Raw genomic sequence first — 24,382 nt, forward strand, 5'->3', positions numbered from 1 at the left:
CTCCTGTTGTTTCCTCTTTAAGTGTTCCTTGTAATATCTTCGTTTAATTCGTTGCTCTGGGTTGCAAACATTCTGTGTCTCAGTCTCCTGTCCATTCCCCTGCAGTTTTCCTGGCCCATGGGTAGTGGTGTGACCATTGCAAATTTATCTTCCTTTGGCCTTCTGGTGGTAGAAAGATATAAAGAGCAGGAGTGGGTGAAGTTTGGGTGAAATGATTCTCCTCTGGGTCTTCCCAGAGCGTGACTGGAGGGCTCTTCATCAGCTCGGAGAAATTAGATGGATTCATTTCTGGAGTCCTATAGTTTCTTCTACTTTAGTGGTTCCTATTTCTGGAGATAGCGGAGGAATGTGAGTTAGTTGTTGTTCTAACTAAAAATATATTTGCTCTGTGATTACTGTTCGAATAAAAACACCTGTATAGCTCGAAAAGTCCTATTCTTCTGTGTTCTCTTGATTTGCACTGCCTGATTTGAGTACTGCTGGAAAGATTCACATAAGTGTTTGACCCTGAGCTGCCTTCTGCAAATGGATTTAATTTTTGTTAACCTGTTGGGTCACCAAGAAGAAGTGACAGGCTGCCTTTACTCTGATGTTCTGAACTCCAGCTCTTTTTAAAAAGTGACCTTTTCCTAATACTAATTTGACAAGAGAAATCAGAGAGATGGTAAAGCCTGGGGATGCTTAGAGCTTTTTGGTGATCTTATAGTTTAGGATTTTTCTTGATTGATGTGAATGGGAAAGGGAAAAAGAAAAAAGAAAAAAAAAAAATTACGGTAGCACTAGTGTTTATTACTGTTTTGATGGATATTGCTTTTGATTTATAAGTATGTCTTGTTTCTGTATACATGGAGTCTGGAAATCCTGGTTTTCTTCTTTTTTCTTTCTTTTTTTTTTTTTTTCCTTGTCCTTACTCTGTGATTTGCTGTTTTGTATTTCTCAGTGCCTGACCATTGACAAGGACACTGGAATGTGGCTGTGGCTAGCTTCATGCCAATTTTGGCTTTTTAATTGTACAGTATTGGCTGCAGCACACAAGCAGCGTAGCACCACAAGTGAATTTACAGTCTTAATAGTTTAATGGTCCATTAACAGTCCATTGCTGGCACCTGTGATGTATGGGCAGCTGAACCAAAGCTAAACAGTGGTTCTGTGGTTTGGAAATTTTCCATAGTTGAAGATCTCTCTTTGTCGTGGGGCTGAATTCCATCCACATTAACTCCATGTGGACAGAAGGACTCAGCCACTCTACATCCATCTGAGCACCTGTAGAGGGGTTTCTTATCTGCCCCATCTCTGCTGGGGTGGAAATAGATGGAGACAGTCACAAATCTGTAATAATGTTGTGATGTGGCCAACAACTGATTGTTGGGATGTTCTGTCTGACCTATTGTGTCTGTGTCATCTTCTGTCTACTCATTAGATTGATTATCTTTAGTGGCATTGCCATGTATTTGTCTTTATTTGCATCGTTGTCTTTCTGAGGATAGAAAGAGCAAGGCTGCAGTGTGCCTCCAACAGAACATTCCGAGCTGCTAGCAGGGATACCAGTGTGGTGTCCTCCATAACAAGCAAGGAGAATGAATGTCCTGGAGTTAGGCTGAAGTTAGCTAGGCTGATCTGAGCATTGACAGCTCTCAAGCTGCAGTTCGTACCAGAGAGAAAGTGCATTTTGTTTTGCAGATTGATGCAAAAAAAAGTGAATGCATACTGCTAATGCCAGAGAAAAAGTTCATTTCTGGCTACTGGTGTAATTTTGTTCCATTCCTGGGTACATGACACTCCAGTAGCTCCGTTAATGTCAGTGAAATGAGTTCTGATTTACGCCAGTAGCAGGGAGATTAGAACTGAGGAATGTTTAAGCAAGGCAAGTGTTCTCTTCAAGTACCAGATTAACAAGGGCAGTAAACGTGAGTGTGGGAGTAATTAAGCAATAAAATGTGTTAGGCAGTGTGGTACTGGGGGATTATAGCACATCTTGGGTGTTGCTGCAAGGCACCTGCTCAGAAGCTGCGTAGCTCTAATTACTTGTCACTGCTTCAGCAGGCTGGGAGGCAATTTGTTTTGTATGTCCCATTGCCTGAAAACCAATAAAGTGAACTCAGATAACTCTTTTAAAAGTGTTCTAGTCCATTAAGAGTTTTGGACATTTCTCAGCTTGCTCTCCTCCCCTTTTGTGTTGCTGAGACCTCAGCTTCATTATGAAGTAGACTTCAGATAACCCCTTGTCATTTCAGCTTCCCTCCATTCAGAAGCTGCATCTCATCTGCCACGTGCACTTCTCTGCACGTTTCTCCTGCCTGCTGCTCCTGCTCAGGTTACCTTGGTCCTTTTGGTCCCAAGAGAGACCTTTGTCAACGGTTTGCCTCTCTGATGTTCATCTTTTGGCTGAAATGTCAGGGGTGGCTTTCAGCATCTCAGAACAGAAGGTCATGACACTAAGTACAGCAGCCTTCAGAGCAGAGCTAGTAGATACCCACGTGGGCAAGTGCATCTGCTGAGCACATTTCCTTCCTTCTGGCACCTCAGTAGGGGGCTTGACTAATGTCCATGGGCCAATGGCAAGGACTTGGCACCAGCATTTGCTGAGGTCACGTTTTGCAATCCATCAGAAAGCAGTCTGCGTTTGTCCAGTCTGTGTAGCCATTCCCTCTTTTGCCAGCATGTTTCATATCCACATTATTAACCTTCTGTATCGATGTGTGTATTTATTTCCAATTTTGTTGGTCTCAGATTTCTGACCATTCCCAGTCACCTCTCCTCGGATGGTCTGCTTCTTCTCTTCTTAAGTTACTGAAGTAATGTCATCTTTCATAGCATTAGTTGCTTGGATGCATATCATAGCATTAGGCATTCTTTAAAAATAAGTTTATTATTCTGTTTATCAGCTCTCTGCCATACAGTTTTCACTCAGCCAGTTTGTTTGTTAATTTTGCCATTTGGTTTCCATGATGGCATTTGCTTTAATGTGTCCCATTCTTTCTGAAATAACTTGGTTGTTCTCCTTGTTTTAAAGCAACATATTTATATTGACACTTTATTAGAGAAAATTGCAACCTCTTACTAGAGAGAGCAATTACCTCTTGTATTCTTAAAGTGCATTAAATTATTTTCACGGTGTAATTGAAACCGAGGCAGAGGGCTCATTAATGCTTCCTTATCTCTTGATATTTATTTCTTCTTTTTCTAAAAAAATGTGAGTTCTTGCAAATGAAAGAATGGAACTTTAATAACCATTACAAGGTACATTTTTATTTTTTTTTCCTTTTGTTTTTCTTGTGCATGCTGCCTGGAAATGGTTTTGCTTGTTCTTAGCAGTGCTGGGTAGGCAACAGGCGACCACACGAAACCCACCCGGCCTCCTGAGCACAGGTGATTATCAGCTCAGGACCAGGAAGACTGCTGCCACTTCCAGAAGTCTGAGCAGCTTCATGACTTCTCTTTTTGTGTTTTGCTTGCGTGGGAAAATGCTTTTACAGCTGTTCAAACTGCAATATAGAGGGGACTTTCACGTAGCAATTGCTTTGCACTGACGTAAAATGTACAGCTTAGCAGAGGGTTGGCTGGAGACCTAAGGAGCACTTTAATCTCCATATGAGCCTCTGAGCATGACTGAAGAGGCCCGTGGATTCCTTGTTGGCCCTCTGTAGAGGCTGAACACCCGAGCACGCATGGAGATGCTCCTGCATTTTCACATTACAGTAACTACTGCATTTTCCTGGGGTTGGTGATTACACTTCGGCTCCAATAGCTGAGTGGTACTGTTGAGGATATGATGACAGGAAAATGAAGACTTGATTCTGTAAGTCATTTTTGCACAAAGTTCTGCAGGAATCAGAGACTTTGCAGAATCAAATGGTGTAAAGCTCCTTTACAGGTCACTAATGGAGGAGCTCAGAGCTTCTCAAGTGTTTTGCAGTTTGAACATGAAAGCCTTTGTGTTGTAAACTTGCATAATACTGCCACTGGCACCTCTGCATCGCTCCAGAAGATTTCAGTCTAGAAGAGAAATACATTATCTTGTGGAAATAGTTTCCACTGCTTTAATTTGATGTGCACAGGATGACCTACTGGGACATTACAGAGTGGTGTGTGATGAATGCAAATGGGTGGGAAGAGGGAGTTGGGTTTTCAGTTTTGGAGTGGGTTACATTTTTTAGGAATGCACCTCCTCTCATACTACGTGATTATCCCTGTATAGATAAGACTTTCCTTACTCAGCAATTATTAACCACAAGTAAGGACAGCTGTGGTGATACTGGTCAGAAAAGTACTGAGATTTCTCTGAAGTTCAAATGCTTTTAAGATTGAAAAAGACAGTCCTGCTTTTTGCAGAGGATTAACAGCGGAAAAGGGAACTGCCTTGAAGATGAATACATGATAATATATCCATCCTATACATATAATACATCCTCAGAAATGGATTTGGGTCTGAAAGGGGACCGATGAAATTATACATGCAAAAGAAATGGGAAAGTTTAGGAGGAAAAAAGTTCTTACCATAAACAGTTTTGCTGCAAGTGAAAGCTGTTTCTTTAATAGCTTTTGTTCCCTCAAATTCATATAAGACAGTTCAATTTTTGTCTGAAATATATTCTAGTTTCGTAGACAGGTAATGTATTTTTTAAACAGATTTAATCCCACTTCAAATCTGTTTGTTATTGCATTTTGTCTTTTGATACACTGGAATATTACTCCTTTGACAGGTTTATTCTGTTTTGTGCTATTTATTTCAGAAGGTTGCATCGCATTTTTAAGTTAGAAGCATGAACGTGCTTTTTTTTCTTTCCCTTGATGAAGTCTCAGCCTTCAAAAAGTTATTATTTTAGCACAAATTTATGTATCATTCTAATTAATTGTTAATAACAGACACACTCATATTGCTCTTACTGAAGAACACTCCCAGCTGGGAAGAGAAATCAAAGCTTCCTAGCATTTGGATGCATGTTCAACTAGTGAGCTGCTTTATTTTCTTTCAGTTTGGTGTCAAGATTGACTTAGAGGGGTTTACAGTGTCCCGAGGGCATCCTTACCCAGGTTGCTAATGAAGCAACTCTGAGTTAGGGAAGAACATCGAGAGCGATGAAGCCAGAGGTGAGCAGGGCCTAGTAGCCTGAGCCTGGAGGCCATGGCGTGTTGCAGAGCCCAGACAAAGGTCTGACATAGCTTTCTCCATGAGCCCATACTCAGAACCAGGTAGGGTTACTAATGCAGGACCTGCTCAGTTGCCTTGAAGAACTGGACGTGTAAGAGATAGTATGAGAGATGGCAGTGGCACAAGAGAGGTAGGCATGGAACAGACCACTTCTTAATTGAAGAGTATTCTTAATAGAAGAATAGAAATAGAGGGGGGAAAAAAAAAAACCAACCTTTCTTCAAGACACGTCTGAAAGTGCTGCTTCAACTTAGCAAAGCGCAGGAAGCTTCCCAGGATCTCATGCAGCCCACATAGAGCATGTGTATGCAGACGGACTCCCTCATGCATTGACTACGTGGATCCCTTTACCTGTAAAGCAGTGAGCTTCCTCCTCAGCTTGCAGGTGAGGTCTTAGCCATAGGTTCTGTAGGCCACCAGGGCGCTTAGACCACCCTTGTCAGCCAGGCTTGGGGGTGCCCTGGTTTCACACTTCGTTATATCCACACCTCTGGACTTTGCTCGCTGCTTTTGTAATTTCTGCAGCTGCTCTGGCAGTGGGGTTTTAATGATAACTACGAGGAGAGCAGAGTAACGGGCACTGGCTGGTGAGAAGGTTAATTAGTTGTTATTCAGGGTGTGAGCTCTGTTCTACATCCATGCCATCATCCTGCGCTGAAATGCTTTTGGCTGCATCAGTCAAAAGATTGATCCCGCTCCACATACCTGAGACCACACAAAAATTAAGTCGCATCTGTAAATTGGGACTTTCAGAAATTTTGCTCTTTTTTTCTTTCTTTTTTTTTTTTTTTTAATAGTTGAAAGTCAGTTTTTAAATAGCTCTGCATAAGTGGAGAGTTAAAATGGAAATGTGCTTTCACCTTCTGAACCATCACATCGCTCGTAGACATCACAACGGCTGCTCTTTATCCGAGCTCTTCTTTCAAGCAAATGTAATAACCTTTCTCATTCCTGGGGCCGTATATCTGCTGTTAGCACAAATTAAGTGCTTCTGCTCCAAAGAGAGAGGAAGAAAAACAGGAGGAGAGAAGAAAAGCCTTTGTGGCGGATTTACCTGGAATCTCCGGAATCAATTATTCTTTTACTGCTATTTTTTAATTCTCATTCAGTTCAGTAACACTAATCTTGATTCCTTGCTGTTTACCCTCATCCTCCTGCTGATTCAACCTGTATGCCTGATAATCTCTCATATAAATTCTGCTCAGTCTCTCTGTCCAGGACTGCTTTGCTTTGCTGCTCTTTCCACTTAGAATATGGTTGAAAGCTTTTGGCTTTCATCATTCTTTCCATTCCTTTTGAGCTTTTTTAAAGAAATGAGAATGTCTCATGCTCTGAAGCCAGAGCAAGTAATCCTGTGCTGTTTGCAGACCTCAGTAACTGGGGGTTGAAAATTGGCACAGCGATGTGATGTGTAGTGAGAGTGGTGGTGGTGGTGCTCCTTTCTGCTGAAATGCAGCAACCAAAGGCATAGCCAAGGTGAGGTGTTGTCGTTAGAGGCCTGCCCTTGTGTCTGGTTATCTAAGATTGAGTTTCAGAGGTGTAGATATAATCTGAAAATACAGGGGGAAATAATTCTAGATGCAAAGTTACTTTGAATATTTTAAGGTTACTTGCGAAGGAGGTGCTGTAAAAGGAAAGGGAAAAAAAATAGGAAATATTGTTTACTAGTGAAAGGAGAATAATTGTCTTTTGAAATCAGCCTGCAGGTCTGTTACGTTCAGCACACTGCCTAGCTATTATATGCTGCAAAGAAATTACTGTGATTAATTGAGCAGCTTCTTTGAACTCCTAAAGACTTTTAACCCATTATTTTTCCTTAATTTTTCTGGGTTAATTGTTACTTTAAGGTAATTTTTCTGATTAGTTTTTGTTACAAAAGTGATTTTCTCCCCATAGGAATAATTATTTGGTGTTACCATTTTAAGACCAAGCCTAGTCTTCACCAGGTAATTGTCTGTGCATCCCTGACGCTAGCACTGCTCATTTTTAGGTGCATCAGTCTCTGAATTGCCAGGTGTAGGACTGCCATCTTCCACTCAGATGCTACCTCTGTTTCTCCCTTTCCCCCATTTATGAAAGGTGCTGTGTTCTGATGGCTGTTGGTCTCAAAATGGCAGTGCTCAGCTCTGCTGTCTGGTACCCAAGGCATCCTCTTAAGTCTTTCCGGATCTGTAAAGGAGATAGCATCATTTATTACTTACCTTGCATGAGCATTTAGAGGATTTAAAGTAGGTACGAATATCAGTCTAGAAATGTCTAATGCTGCGAATGAATACTGGCTGGTAAGTGGAAGATTTTTCACTTTCCCAGTATTTTGAGGAAGGCTTTGTCTCCTCTTCAAGAACTCGAATTCTGGCTGTTGGAATCACTTGCAAGCCATCTCCCAGCTCAGAGCAGCAGTCAGCTCTTCCTGATGGGCAGAAATTCTTTCAGCTGAAGAAATCATCTGGCAGATCTAACTCTGGAATACAAGTGGCAGCCCTCTCTGCTAGGATTCATTTGGAATTTCAGAATTCCCGTCCTTAAGTTATCAGCCAGGGCAGTGCCAGCTTTAACCAGGATCTGGAGCAGCGGGAAGATCAGAAGGCTGTGAAAGCCCGAGGATCTGGTGCAGCACCAAACCATTTTGTCAGTAGTCAGATATTGCACCAGTCCGGGATTCAGGTGTCTGCGCCCACAACGGGATGGCTGGGGTAGATGTCAGGTGCCTGTGAGCAAATTACTGAAGCCATTGCTGCTCGCTGAGCCATAAGCCCAACTCCTCCTGCCTGGTGAGGTGAGTGAGTGGCTGCAAAGAACACATTTGCTCTGATCTCTGCAGTGACACGGGAGCAGCATCTCCCAAGAGCACATAGCTTGGGCCGTGTCCTGTCTGCAAGGTGCCACATCTCACTCTGGGAATCGTGAAAGGCTGAAACAACAAAGCAGACTGAGTCAGTGGGGAAGGACTGCAGTCTTCAAACAGATATGAACATGTAATGGAGTGCTGGGTGAATGACAGTGCCTGTGGAAGTCAGATCCGTGCCCTGGCTGCACTACTAGGACAGTGTATTTTGTATAGTACATAAATACAAAACATACATACACGTGTATCCCTGAAAGCTGCAACTTGTCTAGTAGATAAAACACAGACAGGGAGTCAAGGGAGCTGTGGTATTCCCTTCTTGGGATCTGTTGTCTGTCGTTTAGCTTCCCTATTAAGAAAGTAAGCTTAGGGCAGGAAATTGTCCTGCTCGTGTTAGTGCACTGTAATGGAGTCCTGCCTTCAGTGGGGGTCTCTGGGTGCCACTGAAATACACACAGCAATAACAGCAGTGACCTGTGCTGCACCCTGCTGTACCGGCATCCAGGCTGCAGTTACGAGGAACAATTTATCCTAGGAAATGTGGTGGAAGTCACTGCTAGGAACTGGTTATAGTAGTTTTGTTTTTCCCTTTTGATGTAAACAGAATATAAACATTGTTTTTCAGAAGAAAAAGCGTTTTTAAAGGTATTCTTATGAAATGAAACAGCCAGTTTTTATGGGCTTCTGTGCCCAGAAGATTTCAGGTCCGCATGTGTGACAGAGAGAAGCAGAACTGAATTCTAAACTGTTTCTGTCAGGAGCAGCAAAAGCCATCTTCTGCAACTGCACAACAGCCCATGGACCTCCTGCTCCCAGCAATGACATGGTCTCCTTGCCTCCAAATGGTGGTGGCGCAGCCATAGTAGGTTTAGGCATCTACAGGAAAATTACAATGGAGTGGCAAGAGAACAGTGCACTTCTGTGGGATTGCTTCATTGCAAAGATTTAAGAATGCGAGGCTCAGGAAATTACTGGCACTGTCATATTATCAGTTCCTCGGCGCTATCAGCTAAGACAACTTCCAAATGGTTGGACTAGTAGCCTAAAGGAATCGTTGGCCTTTGCCAAGACAGATAGGAAAAGTTGCACAGAAGATCCGAGTGAATCAGTCACTACAGCGTGTAGGTGTCAGGATGGATAATGAGGCTTTAGTCTCTTTCTAGAGCTGCACTAATCTACAATGGGAAGAGAAATATCAAATAAAAATACACTCCGCACACATTGCCTGTAGTAATAAGCAACAGCCTGGCAGAATCAAACCAATCCAGAGAATCAGAGGATGGAGCTGACAGCACATTCTGATTTTTTTTTATTTTTTTATTTTTTGACGTGGCTCACAATTGGTGAGGGCACTCAGATGGAACAGAAATGGGTGGGTCTGACTGCACCATCCGTGGCTGTAAGCGATTCTCCAACACCTATCATTTAGGGTCATAGGAGTAACTGCAACACAAGTGAAGGGTAATTTGGAATGCTACTTATTTGCACATCAAACAAACAGAGTTTCAGCCATTTTCAAGGTGAAATTGTACCTTTATAATTTATTTTGTTATACAATAGCGTCAGGATTGCCTGTGCAATGACATACAGCTTGCTTCTTGGACAGATTTGTTCTATGAGATGTTGTCAAACAATGATGGTAATATGCAGCTGATATGCTATTTTATTTCCTGCTCAGGAGTCCCTTCAGTGTATTTTAGATGTGTACACAGAAGTTACTGCTGAGCTCTTAAGTGAATGGGAAAATTGGTGGACGCTGCAGAGCAGTGCAATTGTCAGGGACAGAAAGCTGAAAATTACATGTGTGCCTCAAACAGCAAAGAACGTTCTTGCTTGGTAAATATTGGATTTTCCTGTGGCAAACTAGATTAACAGCTTAGCTTTAGGAAAGCTGAAATCATACCTTTATCACTGCATGTGGTGAGTTTTCGTGTTTTGCATTTATTGTGTCATTGTTCTGTGTTTACCCTTCAAGATAAGATGAGAGGAGCATGTAATACTTTATTCAAGATCTGATCCTCGTCCCAGGAGGTCCATTGGCTTGGGCCTTACTCGGAACATACTCGCAAGCCTGTTTACATGGCGTCGTCGTGGTCGTGGGACTCATCTTTCAGACCTCACACATACTAACAAGTGGCAAAGGGGCAGAAGAGCAACACAGTGAGGCTTTCTACTGTCTCACCAATATATGGGCTCAATTGAATATCCTTGCCACGAGCAGCTGCTGCGTGAGCAGAAGTGGTTCAGCTTTTCCAGGAGGTCAGCAATAGAGTTGTGAAAAGAGCAGAGCATTACTGTCTTCTCATGACAGCACTGCTTTCACATCTTATTGCCTGTTCCGTGTCTGATCTGCAGGGGAAGACCTGGCTGATGCCAGCAGCAAAGGTGAAGCCCAAGACAGAATTGTGATCTCAAGCAACGTGAATTCACTTAACTCCACCAAATGCAGATATGTTATTCTTAGTAGTAGTTACATAGATTAAGAATATAATAAAAATAGGCTGACTTAGTCTTCAGATTACCCACAACTCCAATCTTGCAAGGCTTTCAAAATTGAGCTCTGTGCTTTAAGTGTTATTTAGAAAAAATTATGTGCAGCTGTGACAACATTGGCAAAGCTAAGGTGTATAATGCATACTACGTTATTGCAGGGCTAAGGACTCTTGAAGTCAGATTATAACAAATAAGTAAAAGAAGAAATGCTTTGTAAATGTCGTTTTTAGGTGTGTAGGATGTGCTGTTTAAAAAAGTTTCCTTGCCTGATCTACAGAAGAGCTCCTGCGTGGAATACATGAGGCGATGTGGAGGGGGCTCTGTGAGTTGGGCTGATGCTTGTTAGTTGTGTGACTGTCATGGTGTGGTCACACGAGCCAGGCTTTCCAAATAGTGAGAAATACAAATTTGTTCTGGTTTAAGAAAAAAAAAAAAGTTTCTGCAAGTGGTATTATGGGATATACAACTGCAAACTTCTGCACCCACCATTTTGATGAGTAAGGCTTGCACCTTCACTTAAGCTGCTTGGGATGAAAATTATAACTGCTGTTAATCCTTCTGCTTCTGGGTGTATGCTGAATGCATCACAACATTAAATTCCTGAATATAGTGTAATATTGCAAAATATTAGTTCCTTACCCTGGGATTTTGCACCCTACCACTGCCCTGAAATTTCTGGCTTTGGTCATTCTAGAAGGCAGAAAGTAAATGAGATGGCCTGCTGCAATATAATTGCAAATATGTTCTTAGGCTTTCAAATGAGTATGAAAACTGGATCGTTGCAAGATTTTTCTACAAGTTCTCTCTTTATCTTCTTCCTCCTTTCCCTCCATCTTTTAAGGAGCTTCCACCCAGAATTCCAATGCAGTGGAGCCAGAAAAGCAAGTTGACAGCACAGTGAAAATGGCTGGAGTTATAGCTGGGCTTCTGATGTTTGTTATTATTCTCTTAGGAGCAATGCTTACCATCAAGAGAAGGTAAGTTTCTGCTTTGCTTACATCTTGGACCTCCTGGCTATAATGCTGCTGTTTCAATAAAACTCTAAATCTGGCAGACATAAATCATTCCATCTGTGTACCGGGGGCAGCAGTGAATATATATTTATATAATGCTACTTAGAAGTTGTGGTCACAGAAGAGATAGCTGTTCTGCCGGATATTTCATGAGCAACAAAAAATATGGTTGTTACTCCAGAGAGTTAATGATCTAAGAGAAGGAACAGAAGATGAAAATGTTGCAGAGGCTTAGTATTCTTTGCAAGAATTAGGTTTAGTTTATAGGGGGATAAAACTTAAAAACACAAAACGTGTCTGATAACGACATTTGTTCAAAGAGTTCATTTTATGTGATTTTCTGTGGACCATTTGCACTTCTACTTTGAAGAAGGCCATTGTAGCTGCTACTGTTTGAAGAGTGTAATACACTGATTCAGCAAATTGCCTAGAGATTTTCAGAAGGAGAGGATGTGTTTTGTATGTGGTTTTACCAGTTGTGTTTTTAAAGAGAGCTCTACTTTTCATCAGTAATTTGATTCCAAAGGAAATGGGAGCTAGCCAGCCTGGCAGCCCCTTGTCTAGGGAGCATGCAGTGGGGCCTGTGAGAGCATTGAAGATTCTTCTTGGCCTGCTGTAAGAAGTGAGACTTGGCAAAGTGAAACTGTTCCTTGGATATTTATTTTTCTCAGTGACAGTTACGTGCTTCAATCACACAAAAATAGGAGGAGCAATTAAACCTAGACGTGATCTTCTCTGTAATAAGGCAGAGGGCACATGCACTGACTCTGTGCTACACATTGGAGCGGAGGGCTGGGTTTGCAAAGGAACTCAGGAGGCTGGAGAAAAGAGCTATGGAAACCTTGTGAAGTCTAGCAAAGTCCTGCACTGTGGTATGGAGTAACCCCACTCAACCTACAGGTCTGCAGAAAGGAAGCTGGAGGTCTTGGAGGAGGAATGGAACAGAAATGAGCAGTATGCACTTGGAGGCAGCTCAGTACATCCCAGGCATTGCAAGTATGAGGGTAGCCAGCAGGTTGAGGCATGTGTTTATTCCCTTGTCACTGTTGAGGTTGCTGTGGGTGTGCATTGTCCAGTTCTTGCAGAATCTCAGCACGGTAACAGAGCTGACACGCAGATCAGTCTAGAGGAGGGTTGCCAAAAGGGATTGGAAATTGGAAAATCTTTCTCTTTTAGAAATTCAAAAATTTGCCTTGGATGAAGCCCTGAGGGACTGTCTGTGGGTGGAACTGGTTTACGCAGGAGGTCGGGCTCAACGACTTTGCAGTAGCTTTTCCAAATCACGTCATTCTGTGATTCTGCAAAACTGATCACGTATGTATTGAGTGCTGTGAATTCCTGTTGACTTAGATGAAGGTTCTGAGTCCATTTTTTGGTGTGTGTAAACGCATCAGACTCTGTGGACAAATGGGCGTGCGTTTTGTACTCATGCCTACTGCACATGTGCTCATTGTGAAGCCCAAATGGTGCAGCTGTCTCCGATTCCAGCCTCCCTGAAGCTTCTCTGGTCATAAAGAGAAAAAAAATCAAATACTTTCAATTAACCAAACAAACTGAAAAAGAACTTCAAGAAGAATTGACCTGTGTTTCTAGTCTGTTTAATGTCCAGCTGTCATCCATTCCTGCTACCTTTCTAAATGCTCTTTAAGAAAAGCTGTACAACCTGAAAGGTAAAACTTAGGAGGAAACCCACCATGACGTATGGAGTGGTGCCACCTCTGAACATCCTGGTGTGTTCCACAAGCTATTAGGAGTTGATTACATCTTTTGTTTCTGCCCCACAGTGTGTTATTATTGTAAATTATGTGCATTGCTGGGCAGAAAAGACCCAGAAAAGGATTTTTCATGATGACCAGGAATTTATTACCCGAGGACAGTCTTTGCTGTGGTGCAGTCTGCCAGCAGCTCAGTAAGAAGGGTGAAAATACCCTTATGAGCCTTATGCTTCCCTGTTCTGAAAGCAGACAGGCAGAATCAGCAGGCAGCATCTCTTTGCCAACTCACTGTTGCTTGCTGACTTACCCACTGGAATATGCGCTGTAATAAGAAATAATCAGGCTCATCGACTTTCAAACCTTTTCCCTTTTAGAAGCTGTCACAGTGCATGGAAAGGTTCTGGAGGTGCCTGCTCTCCAGGTCTGTGCACCTGATAGAACTGCTGCTTGTGTCAGCCCTGCTGTCCCCGGGGCAGCACCACTCACATCACACCGAGGTGTGGGGCTGAGCATGGACATGCACTCCTCAAAGATGAGCTGAAGGCTGTTGGGCTCATTTTGTTTGCAAACCACTGTGGATTGGGAGCAGATTTTATAAAGGGAAAGGCTGCTTTGGACCACAGATTAATCTGAAGTTCTGGAGCAGCACAGCTGAAAGCTTGTCTGAGAGAGCAGCTGAACAGCAACTGTGTTCTCTTTGTGTTTTACAAAGAGAAATGTTAGAAACCTAAGCCCTGGAGTTTGGTTTTTGTATTAACCTTACTTCAAAAGAGATCCCCCTTTCAGTTCATGGAGGCTAATGCCTCTGTGTACGAGACAGTTGTCTTGCAAAGCAACAATGCAGAAAAATAATTAGATACATTTGGGGCATTTTCTTCAAATGGAGCTGGCAAGTATCACAGTGGTGTTTGTTCGTGGAGCAGGACTTCATAGTTCATTGATAACAAACACAACCATGGATTTCCTGACTGAAGCTATGCAGTACAGAGCACTGGAAGGGGCTAAGAGGGGAGGAAGCACTAAGAGCAGAAAACTGGTTGGGCATTAGAGAGTGGACAGATCATCTGTGTTAAATATTTGTTTGTGTATGTGAGGTTCTCTTATAAATATGGCTGTCCTACAGCATTTAAAACCAAAATGACATTTTCCTGGTTTGGGGGACCTGCTGGCTACACCAGTTATGTTTTTGCAGCTCCAATATCATCATTTTTAAATTGCAATTCCTTTTAGCTTGTTAATTTACAGCATGTGAGCTGGTGGTCATTTGCCTGCATGTATTGCTTTCTTTCATGAACAGCTAGATGTAGAATACCTTGAAGTACCTAATCTTTGTTGCATCAAGATATTACTAATAATATAAAGAGTTCATTCATTTGCACTTCATATAGGTTAAACATATTTGTGGAAGAGAGAATCTAGGACCGGTTAATAAAAATGCACTGAAACTAGAAAACCGAGGCATCTGCAAATCCTGTTTCTGGAGGAAATACCCTTTGACTTTGCACCCCAGAAGGATTAGGTCCTGGTCAATTCTGGTTTCATCTGGACAACTTTAACTCCTCTGTAATCGTGACTTGCATTTCCCTGGAGTAAAGAATGTGACTTTTCAGGCTTGTGCATCTGAGCAGACGAAGCCTCTACTGAACCCTTTAAGTATAAGACTGAATAAATTGGATCAGACAGCCTGTCACGGGTGCACTGTAAATAAGTTCTTTAAAGTGCTGTTGGTAGCAAAAAAGGAGATTTGGGGCTATGCAGAGTCTAGGACTACTGGTTCCTTCTAGGAAACTCCAGTGCTTTATTCTGGATTAGAATTTAGGTTGTTATTTTAAACTAATAAAATACAATTCAAGAGTGTCTTGAGCAGAGTGTACCCATGCTGTAGGATGGAATCAGGATAGGGATATTTGAATGCTCAGGGACCCCAGAACCTCCTGGTTTCTTACTGAAGACAGATGATAGGCAGGATCTTCAGGTTGTGTTGTACCTTCTAGGATCAAGTCATGTTTTTAGTGATCCATAATTCAGATCAATTTTTACAGTTAGTCTTAACATAGTCCTTAGGAGGTCCTTATCTTCGGTTGCATATTGTGGTGGATTGAAGCCAAAATGGTATGTCCAGTCCCAAAATATAGTTCTCATTTTCTTTGCCTTCCTCTGTTTCTTTAAGGAATAAATCTCTTCGAGCTTTCCTCTGCATCTTGAGGGATGCACAGCTTTTGAATGAGGACTGAGCCTTGAGTGATCACACGTGTCCAATGGCTGTGGCCTGAGAAAAGCAGAAAGTACAGCAAGATGTTCAGAAGGGAGATTCCAGTTGGTAGTGCTGCAAGGAGCCTGGCCCTGGTGCAGCAGAAGAGTTTAATTAAGGAATATGTCAGGACACGTAGGGGTTCAGCTGTATGGGCTTTCGTTTGCCACATCCTGGTGGCTTTCCCTTTGTTTGGAAGTTCAGAAGAGCTCAGACTTTCACAGTGTAGCTCAATGGAATCAATGCACCACAACTGATGCACTGCTATCACTCATAGGGTTGCTGAGTTTCAGGGGACTCTGGCATTATGTTTTAAATGTGTGCTCAAGTGTGATTTGGACTCAGTCATTCAGCTAACTTGGAGTGTATCGGGAATCTGAATGTCAGGTTTATAGCAAGGGCCACCGCCAAACACAACTTGTCATTTTGGAGTAATCCTTTCCTACATCTGTAGTCGGCTGTCTTTGCCCAGAGGGAATCTCTTCATGGGGCAACAGATTGTAAATATGTGAGGAAATGCCAATATGAGAAGAAATGCCAATTGTGCAAACAGTGGTATGTTCAGGAAACAGCAAAGAGAGTGGTTGTAGGCAGAGAACAGCCCTGCTGAATCTGGTTTCTGTGTGTACCTAGGGAATTTTACTCAGAACAACCATAAAAGTGAACACTTGAGTGGTGCATCTCTACTTGTCTGTATTTCCTTGTATTCGTAGTATCTTCAAGGATGGCGCTTTAAAGCTGTGTAAAGGGTTGCATTGTTTTTCCTTGCCTTGACCATGATAGCCACTTCTGATGCTGCCTCATGCCTTGCTGTACTAGCAAGGTACTTAATCTGTACTAGCACACCTGTTGTGCAGCAGCATTTTCTAAGTTCTTCTCCAGTTATAAAAGGGATGACATCACCTCTTCAGTCATGACTGATTGCCAGGACTCATTTTGTCTTGCTGTAGCAAAATGTTCTTTGTAGAAAAACGAACAGAAAAAGCTTAATCACACTGACGCAGAAAGCTAATACATCCCCCCCAGTGATCATCTATAAATATGTAGTGATGCTTGAATTGTTAATGAACTATTTGCATTTTAGAGTTTGATGAAGCTTGATTTGTCATTGCACAATTTGTTCATTGTCTAAATATTCTGAAATTGAGATGTTTTTGCACTGCCACTTTCCTACTTGTTGTCATTCACATTGATAGCTCTTACATAATCCTTCCCATTCCTGAAGTCTCAAAGCACTTCACAGGCGAAGGTAAGTATATCATTGTCCATGTTGCTGACATGGTCAAGTTGAGGAAGAAATCGGTGAAGGGATTTGTTCATGGCGATGCAAGTCAGTAGCAGAAGTGAAAACACACCTGTGTTCTGTCTTCAGCTCTGCGTCCATTCCCTGTGAACATACAGCTCCTGACAGCAGTGCTGGGGGAAAGTAGCTCAGTACCTGTGGTAGCACAAATGCTTTGTATTTCCAAAAATAGCATCGAGTTCATATAAATCTAATTATGTGTTTTTCTTTCTTTTTCTCCATTTGGATATTTTGTTCGTCTGGCTGGCTGTCCATGTTTAGAAGAAATGCATACTCCTACTCCTATTACTTGTAAGTACCTAGCAGGGGATGGTGCTTCTTGAGACACTCACTGTGGTAATTTTGTGCTTTGTTGTATTCTTTTCTTTTACCACTTTTTTTTTTTTTTTTTTTTAGCCATTGTGTTCAATCGTGTCTTTCCAGTAGACTGTGTTTTATTTTCTCTTTCACATTTATATATTTTCCCTGTTTCACCATTTCAGCTGTAACTATGCCTGCAAACACGTAAATGTCCATAGATCTGTCCATTATAATTTATAGTTCTTTAAATGTTAATGGATAAATGCAGAAGAACTGCACTTCTTAAAATTGTCCACCATACTCAGCCAGACTGCCAGGAAATTCACACCTCAAAGTCGTTGCTGGGAATTTCTCAAGCTTGCTTTAAGCATTTTAAAATTGTAAGGTTTCTGGCAATGAGGAATTGAGATTGCATCCACAAATATCCCTGCCTGTGGAGCTGCCAGGTTCTGAGTGTCAGTTCAGACCAGTGGATGATGAAGGACTTCAGATTTTCAGATCTAAATCACCTATCCCAACCTAATGACAATGCTGCATAATTAGGGCAGTTAAGGCTCTTGAAAATGCTTTGTTCACCAGAATTTTCTGGGGCCATCTGTTGTCTAAAGATGGAGGGGCTGGAAAGTAATCAGGGCTGAGCTGGTTCTGCAATGATAACAGGTGTCTGAGGGTCAGGAGGAGGTGAGGACTGGATCAGTGATCTGAAGAAGGGAGTCTTGAAGTACAGAGCCTGGATGCCTTTGCTGTCACCAGAGAGTTGGGGGAGTTGGAGAAGACAACTTTTACTACCAAGAGAAACAGGTCTCCTCTCCACCTCCCACAAGCAGCAGCCGTATTGCCCTCACAAGCAGCAGCCTGCCCGACTTTTAGGGCTCTGACATAGACAAAATAGTTGAAAGGGCCACATCTGCTTTGCTAGTTCCTCCCAGCCTGCCACCCTTTTCCTTCACCTGTTCCTACTGCTCATCTTTGTGTTATGACTTTGTCCTGTGGACACATCTGAAAGATGTTCAGTAAGTCAGTGGAATGAATGTATTTAAACTTCATTTTAGTGAAGTTGACTGATATCCCATGGGAGTTTGAGTTACATCTTAAGATCAGGGCAAAGGATTTAAGAGTAGAATCCCTGTTCAGCTGTAGAGTCATTTTACTTCTTGATGACCTATCAGAAAATAATGAGTAGAAAAACCTTCATGGCTTGCTATGTTTGCAAGAAACCAAAAGACACCCTGTTGAGACTTGCCTTTACCCAGCTAAATAATTGTAAATGGAAGATAACTCTATTTTCTCTAGGCTCCACACTAGTTAACCACAAGTAGAACTTGACCATTAATGGAAAGATTTCAAGAAAAGCTTAACTTAAAGTCAGGGACAGTTTTAGCATGTAGATGCTGCCAACTCATTGCATTTATTGCTACAACCTTTCTTCTTCAGTGCATTTCCCCTGTACACCAGGAAAATTCCATCTTCACTGCTTTACATTGCTATATTGCCTGAAAAATGCATTCCCTGTTTTACCCATACAATTTCATCTTCTTTCTGCAGGCAGTATGTGGTCAAAATGTTCCCTACTTTTATTGTATTTTGAGATTTACGCATTTAAAAGCATAAGTCAACTTCTCAGCCCTAAATGACCCATTTTTGCAGCTGCACCACAGAGTTGTTTTAACTAGTCAGCTGAGGATTATTCTGTACAGAGAAAATAAGGGTATTGGTAAGCAGTCTCTTTGCTGTCTTTCAGTGGCTTCTGTGAATCAATATACTAGTACTTTTCTTCTTGGGGAGCAGGAGAGTGACTTGAGAAAAGTGAAGAGACAGAACTGTGCAGGTCACCAAAGCCTGAGGTTGCAGTGAACTTCAGCAGTAGCAAAAGCAAGTGGTGATGGGCTGCAGAGCTGTAATAAAGCAGTTGTGCACCATGCAGTATATCACAGTAGAGGAGAGCCTGAGATGTCACCAGGCAAGCTTTTGTGTTTGTAGCAACTCCCTGTAGCACCGAATGGGGATTTGAAGTCAAGATGCAGAAATCATAGAACTCCAATGCACCCTAAACAGAGAGTTTGCTCTTAGCTCGGTGCTTACGTTGTCTAAGGCACCACATCAAGCATGACCTCTGTTAGCTGGAACGTCTCAGTGGTAGAGGTAACGCTCAAATAGTCCTTGCACAATTAGCAATTGTTAGCCAAAGCCAATAGAAATTACTACAGCCTCTTATGAACAGAAAGGTTTGATTTCAGTTTATTTGACGTGTTGTGAAAATAAGAGCAGGGATATGTATACATATAGATTTTAAAAATAAAATTGGTTTCTATGCTATGACCTTGTATGAATGTTTTAGTCCTGAAGCAAAATTGAATTGAGTTAACAGTATTGAAAAACATGTTCTCAAATAGATCTATTGGCACACCTTTAAATACAACCGCACAGACTACACTGTTCTATTTTTGGTTTCAGTTTCTGGGCTTCAAAGCTGTGCTTCCTGGAGTAATTCTCATCTGCTTTCAGATAATTCCTTTCAACTTTTTGTCATCTGCTGTACAGACATTTCTTCTTCTTAGGGACCAAAATCTTCGAACTCAACTCTTATTCTTAATGGGGCATATCTGTTAAAGGCACTGACATTTATACCATGAGAAACTGATTCTTGCAGACATGGGCCATAAGGGCTGTGGTAGTTTCTAGGCTGAGTTCTGCCCGATTAGCTGTGAGGTTTTTGTATGGCAACACTCCATTTATAAGCTTCCTGCCATGGGTGGGAACAGGTATTAATCAGGTATTATTGTGGTTGAAAGAGAAGGCCATGAATATCTTTAAAACACCTGCAGTGGGAGATGCAAAGCCAGTAAAGCCCTATTCCTCACCTGTCATGCAGGATGACAGCATTTTGTGTACTACACTTTTACCTCTCCTTAGAAGTCAGCTGCAGAGAAAGGTCCTTGGGCAGAACCTCCTGTACCAGTGGTGCAACTTAAGTCCTCCTGGTTTTGTAATGGGTGAGAAGGATGCAGAATTGTGAGTTCTGGACCAGATGTGCCCACTGCAGCCCTGCCACTGTGATGAGGCGCAGGCCTTTCTGGAGAAGCGTTCTGAAATGCTCTGTATTTACATCAGTACGAGCGTTGCCTGTTTTTTGTAGAATTGCCAGCTCTGACACATTGCATGCAAGTTTAATGCACTGTAAGATCCGATGTACTGTGTAAGATAACAACTTATCCACCTCTGAAAGTTTTTGTTTCCTTGCTTAGACGAAGCTGTAAAACATGGGTGGCATTACAGCTGCTTTAAAGGGGATTTTGCATTCAGTGACAGACACCTCTTTTCTCACACTCTCTTTTCTCCCTGCAATGAGCCTTCTTGAGGCTTTGTTATTTCCTCACCAGGAAAAAAAAAAAAAAAAAAAAAAAGTGGAACTCTGTTTTACCTTCTGTGGGTTTTTGTTTTTGCTTTTCAAATTGCTGTTTGTTTGGTAGGGGTTTGTTTGCTGTTGTTGTTGTTTTTCCCTTCTGCTACGCTCAGTAATGGTTGCAGGCTGAGATTTAATCAAGAATGCTTTTAGACCAGAAAAGTGTTTCTGGAAATGCAGAGATTCATATACGTGTTACCTGCCTTGCTAATGTTATTTATAAGAAGAGAGTGCTCAGTGGGCAGAGCATTACTTCCCTTCGCCCTCGATCCAGCAGGAGTAGTGAGGGCCCTGCTGCACGCATGGAACCCCTTCAGCTCCCATTGTGATTGAAAGCAGACTTTAATTGCAGTGCTATCAGCTTGGAGCTTCTCTTTGTAGAAGAGATTCCATCCCAATAGTAAAGCTGAACGTATACTTGCATTTTTCTGATCTAACAGAATTTGTGCTGAATTTATTTCCACCACATGTGGGACATTTGAAAGGAAATAAAAATAACTCTACTTATGGGCATACTTCTGTATATATAATACCTACATGCCTATATTTCATGTATTTCCTGTGATGGTGGTATCTGCCTGCACAGCTCAGCTTGCCAAATCAGAACGTTCAGGAGAAACTGTTTTTCTCATTAGATACTGGAAGAACAGTCATAAATCAGTGGCTATGCCAGTTAATTGAGAAAGTATGCGAGAGCTTGTTTAGAACATGTCTGTTAGGTGAGTGCAAAGCCATAGAATATATTGGACAGTTTGGACCAATATATAATATGACTGCATGACTCTTATGTGCACCTACCTACTCCAAAATGGATATTGCTGTGACCAAAGGTACTCCAGAAAAAGTGATTGATTTGCTCAAATAAAGCTTAGAGAGTGTATTCCTGTGTGTTTCCTGGTGCTGAGCTTGTGTATATGAGAGTAAAAAACATTCAGAGCATCCTTTGCCCTGTGCCTGCATTATAGCACTTTCCTCACGCTGGGCAGTGCTTGTTCTGTGAGCTGCAGTGATGCAGCTGGGCCCTTGCTCATTATACAGCCTTTTCTTTGGGGAATTCTCTTCTGCTTCAGCAATAAACCTTCCCTGAGTTTGGCTTCACTGGCCCTGCTGTCCCCGCTAGCCAGTATGTGTAGGGGTTGCCCTTGGGGAGACTGTGAGAACCAGTGAGCTGCACTTAGAGCAGGACCTGCAACTGAGCTCTGGTCAGGGACGCTCATTTAGAGATGGAGATCGCAGTGCAGAGTGCTGGGCTGGGGAGGAGGAGCCACCTTCCAGGCTGTAAAAGGCTGCACTGCTTTACCTCCATCAGCCTGTGGCGCTGCAGCCTCTAGGGAGATCTCCCAGTTCATCTGACTGATGGGCAGCCTCTGCTCTGTTCAGGTTTTCCTGAGTCTCAAATGAACAGCCTTTCCTGTCATTGAGTCCATTACTTTTTTTCCCAGTGCTGTAGACCAGGAGAAGAATTTCCTTGTGGTATCCTCTCCTATGCTTGAAGGTGTCAGCTCTTTGTCTTTGCTCTGGGTGAAAGAGCCATACTTCTTTTGGCCTTTTCTTGTAGATGGTGTTTTCCAGATTTACCTTCCTTGTTCCATTTTGGTGTATGTTACTTTGGTAAACATCCTTTTCAAGTGCAGAACTGGATGCTGTACTGCAGCGGAGCCTTTATCACCACTCAGAGCAAAAGGATTACCTGTGCCCTGCAGACTGCAGAGCCATCTATAATCCCCACCTTCTTTTTGCACAGAGATGGGGCTTCTCCTTCGAGTTGAGCTTATGACCTATTACAGATCTAGGGAGCGAAGATCCTTTTCCATAGATCAGCTGGTTCACCAGTGCTCCTGGTAGGGTGTTGGCATGGTTGATCTCTGCCTTAATTTGTGCAGATTTCATGTTAAATAACGTGTGTACTCCTAGCAGGCTGCTGCACACAAATATCTACTAGGAATTGTGTTTTGTAGCTTTCTTAAATTGCTTATTGGAAATGAGGGCAATATGCAATTTTTGTCTGTAGGAGGAAATTTCATGTTTAAGTTACATGATCTATACCTAATGTCTAAATTACCTGTGCATGCAAATCCACACTATAGTATATATAATCCATCCTTGTGAAACATCTAAAATTAAATCTGTCAACGTACGTGTACAAGAGCTTTTTAGGAGTGGCAGTTACAGATTTAACATTCATGCATGTAAAATTGACATAAAAATTTGAGTAAGAGCTGCTTTTAAAAATATAATCCTTGAAGTTTACCCAAGTCTTTGCAAAACTGGAATCTGATCCTATGAATACTTTGAGCTGAAAATATTCCTTGAGGTTTCTGATTAGTGCTCATGGTAGTGGATGCTTTTTGACTTGATACTAAATTTGTATTCCTGGATTGTTAAACTGGAAGTCCCTCAGTTTTAATTTAGCGTTTCAGCATTTTATATTCTCTGATGAGCAGAAGTTTCAAAAATAGCTAAACCAAATCTCCATTGTATTTTTTTTCTGAATTTGCACTTAGTTCAGGTTCACTGCTAACAGTTCTTGTCCTTGCTTTAGTTGGGTTAGCTTCAACTGCCTGATTATGCAGCTGGTTTCATTCTTTTTGTTCTGCTTTGAGCATCTTTCTGTCTCATCACTCCTGTGTGTGTATTGTGCCCATAAACATCATCTCTTCATTTATTAATCCTCTTGAACTGAAAAGGGCAACCCAGTAAACCCCATCCATGGATTCTTGTGTTCTTCCTGGCACTTTCTCCTTACACTTGAATGTAAAACCGCCACTAATATCGCCCCATTCACATTTTGACATTTCCATCTCTTCACCCTGTGTTGATTATATCAGACTCTTCTTCCAAGTATCTGCCCAGTCCTTTATTTCTTCCCCTTTTCAACTGCATAATGCATGAGACAGAAAGTGTCTCCTCTGTGCCTGGTGACAGCCCGTGCTGGTTGCACGCCGGAGGCAGCCTGAGCCGGCCCATGATTGACACTAATGCACTGATAGCCGTTTCCTCGGGATGCTGGCATTGTGCTGTTTGGGGGAAGCTGGTCAGTACGGAGAACAGGAGCCGTGTCACTGATGCTGCCTGTCAGTGATTCACAGAGATCTCTTCAAGTGCCCTATTTTTGGAAACAGCGTTTTCAGATAAATGTTTTTCCGACTCCAGAGGCATTTTGACATGCTGGCAAATAAACCTTTACCTTGCCATGGGTTTAAGTCGCATCCCTAGCGTTCTAGAAAGTACTAGTCATTTGATTTTATAATCCTTTCTATGAATTATAAAGATGGCGAGGACCAAATAGGCTTAGTCCTGTGCTGCCACTCTATACAGACATGTAACTGAGTCAGAAAAGGCACATTTAGAAACCAGGAGCTCCTTGATGTGTCTGGCAAGCTTAGCTCTGAAATCCTCAAAAGAGATCTGTCTTCCTTTTCCCTCTAAATTTACATGAAGAATTTTTACATCCTTGGAGGAGAGAGGGAGGAAGGTGGGAACGTATAACACCGCACTGAAAGCTGATTGTAGCACTGTCGGATGCCCAACACTTTTCTGTGTGGCTTCTCCCACGCGCTCCCCCTGCGCTTGCAGCAGCCTCCGCTGGTGAGCAGCCTGCGCAGGAGGCTGCCGCCTGCGGGTCCTAGGTCAAGAACCTTAAACTCATCTCACCTTTTCTTTTTAGGCATTCAAGCCAGTGTTTTAGGGGCCTCTCTGTCTTCTACAGGACCAGGTAGAACTGCTTTGCCATAGGGCTTTTGTAAGCAGGCCTTTGGGGTCTCACGGGTTTGGGTTTGGGGTGATTTTGTCCCTGTGCAGAACGTGCAGAAAGTGGTATTGCTTGCCTACTGATAGAAACGGAGCTCGCTGGCTCTTTGTAGCTTGTTGGCATTTCTGAAAGGAAACCAAGCAATGGGACTTAGGG

At 42.3% G+C, this 24,382-nt stretch overlaps 1 protein-coding gene across 1 annotated transcript in view; it reads left to right on the forward strand.

Moving 5' to 3' along the window:
• The window catches only part of PTPRT (protein tyrosine phosphatase receptor type T), a gene marked incomplete at both ends in the record, with an annotated part of 415,989 nt that overhangs the window by 341,962 nt on the left and 49,645 nt on the right, over window positions 1-24,382 (forward strand). The window contains 3 exons of the mRNA XM_079543413.1: window positions 11,332-11,467; window positions 17,034-17,063; window positions 24,143-24,190. Of these exons, the coding sequence (XP_079399539.1) occupies window positions 11,332-11,467; window positions 17,034-17,063; window positions 24,143-24,190 (214 nt within the window). The remainder of the gene's footprint in view (window positions 1-11,331; window positions 11,468-17,033; window positions 17,064-24,142; window positions 24,191-24,382) is intronic.

Source organism: Tetrao urogallus (genome assembly GCF_951394365.1).
Source record: "Tetrao urogallus genome assembly, chromosome: 16".
In the NCBI taxonomy this organism is placed as follows: Eukaryota; Metazoa; Chordata; class Aves; order Galliformes; family Phasianidae; genus Tetrao; species Tetrao urogallus.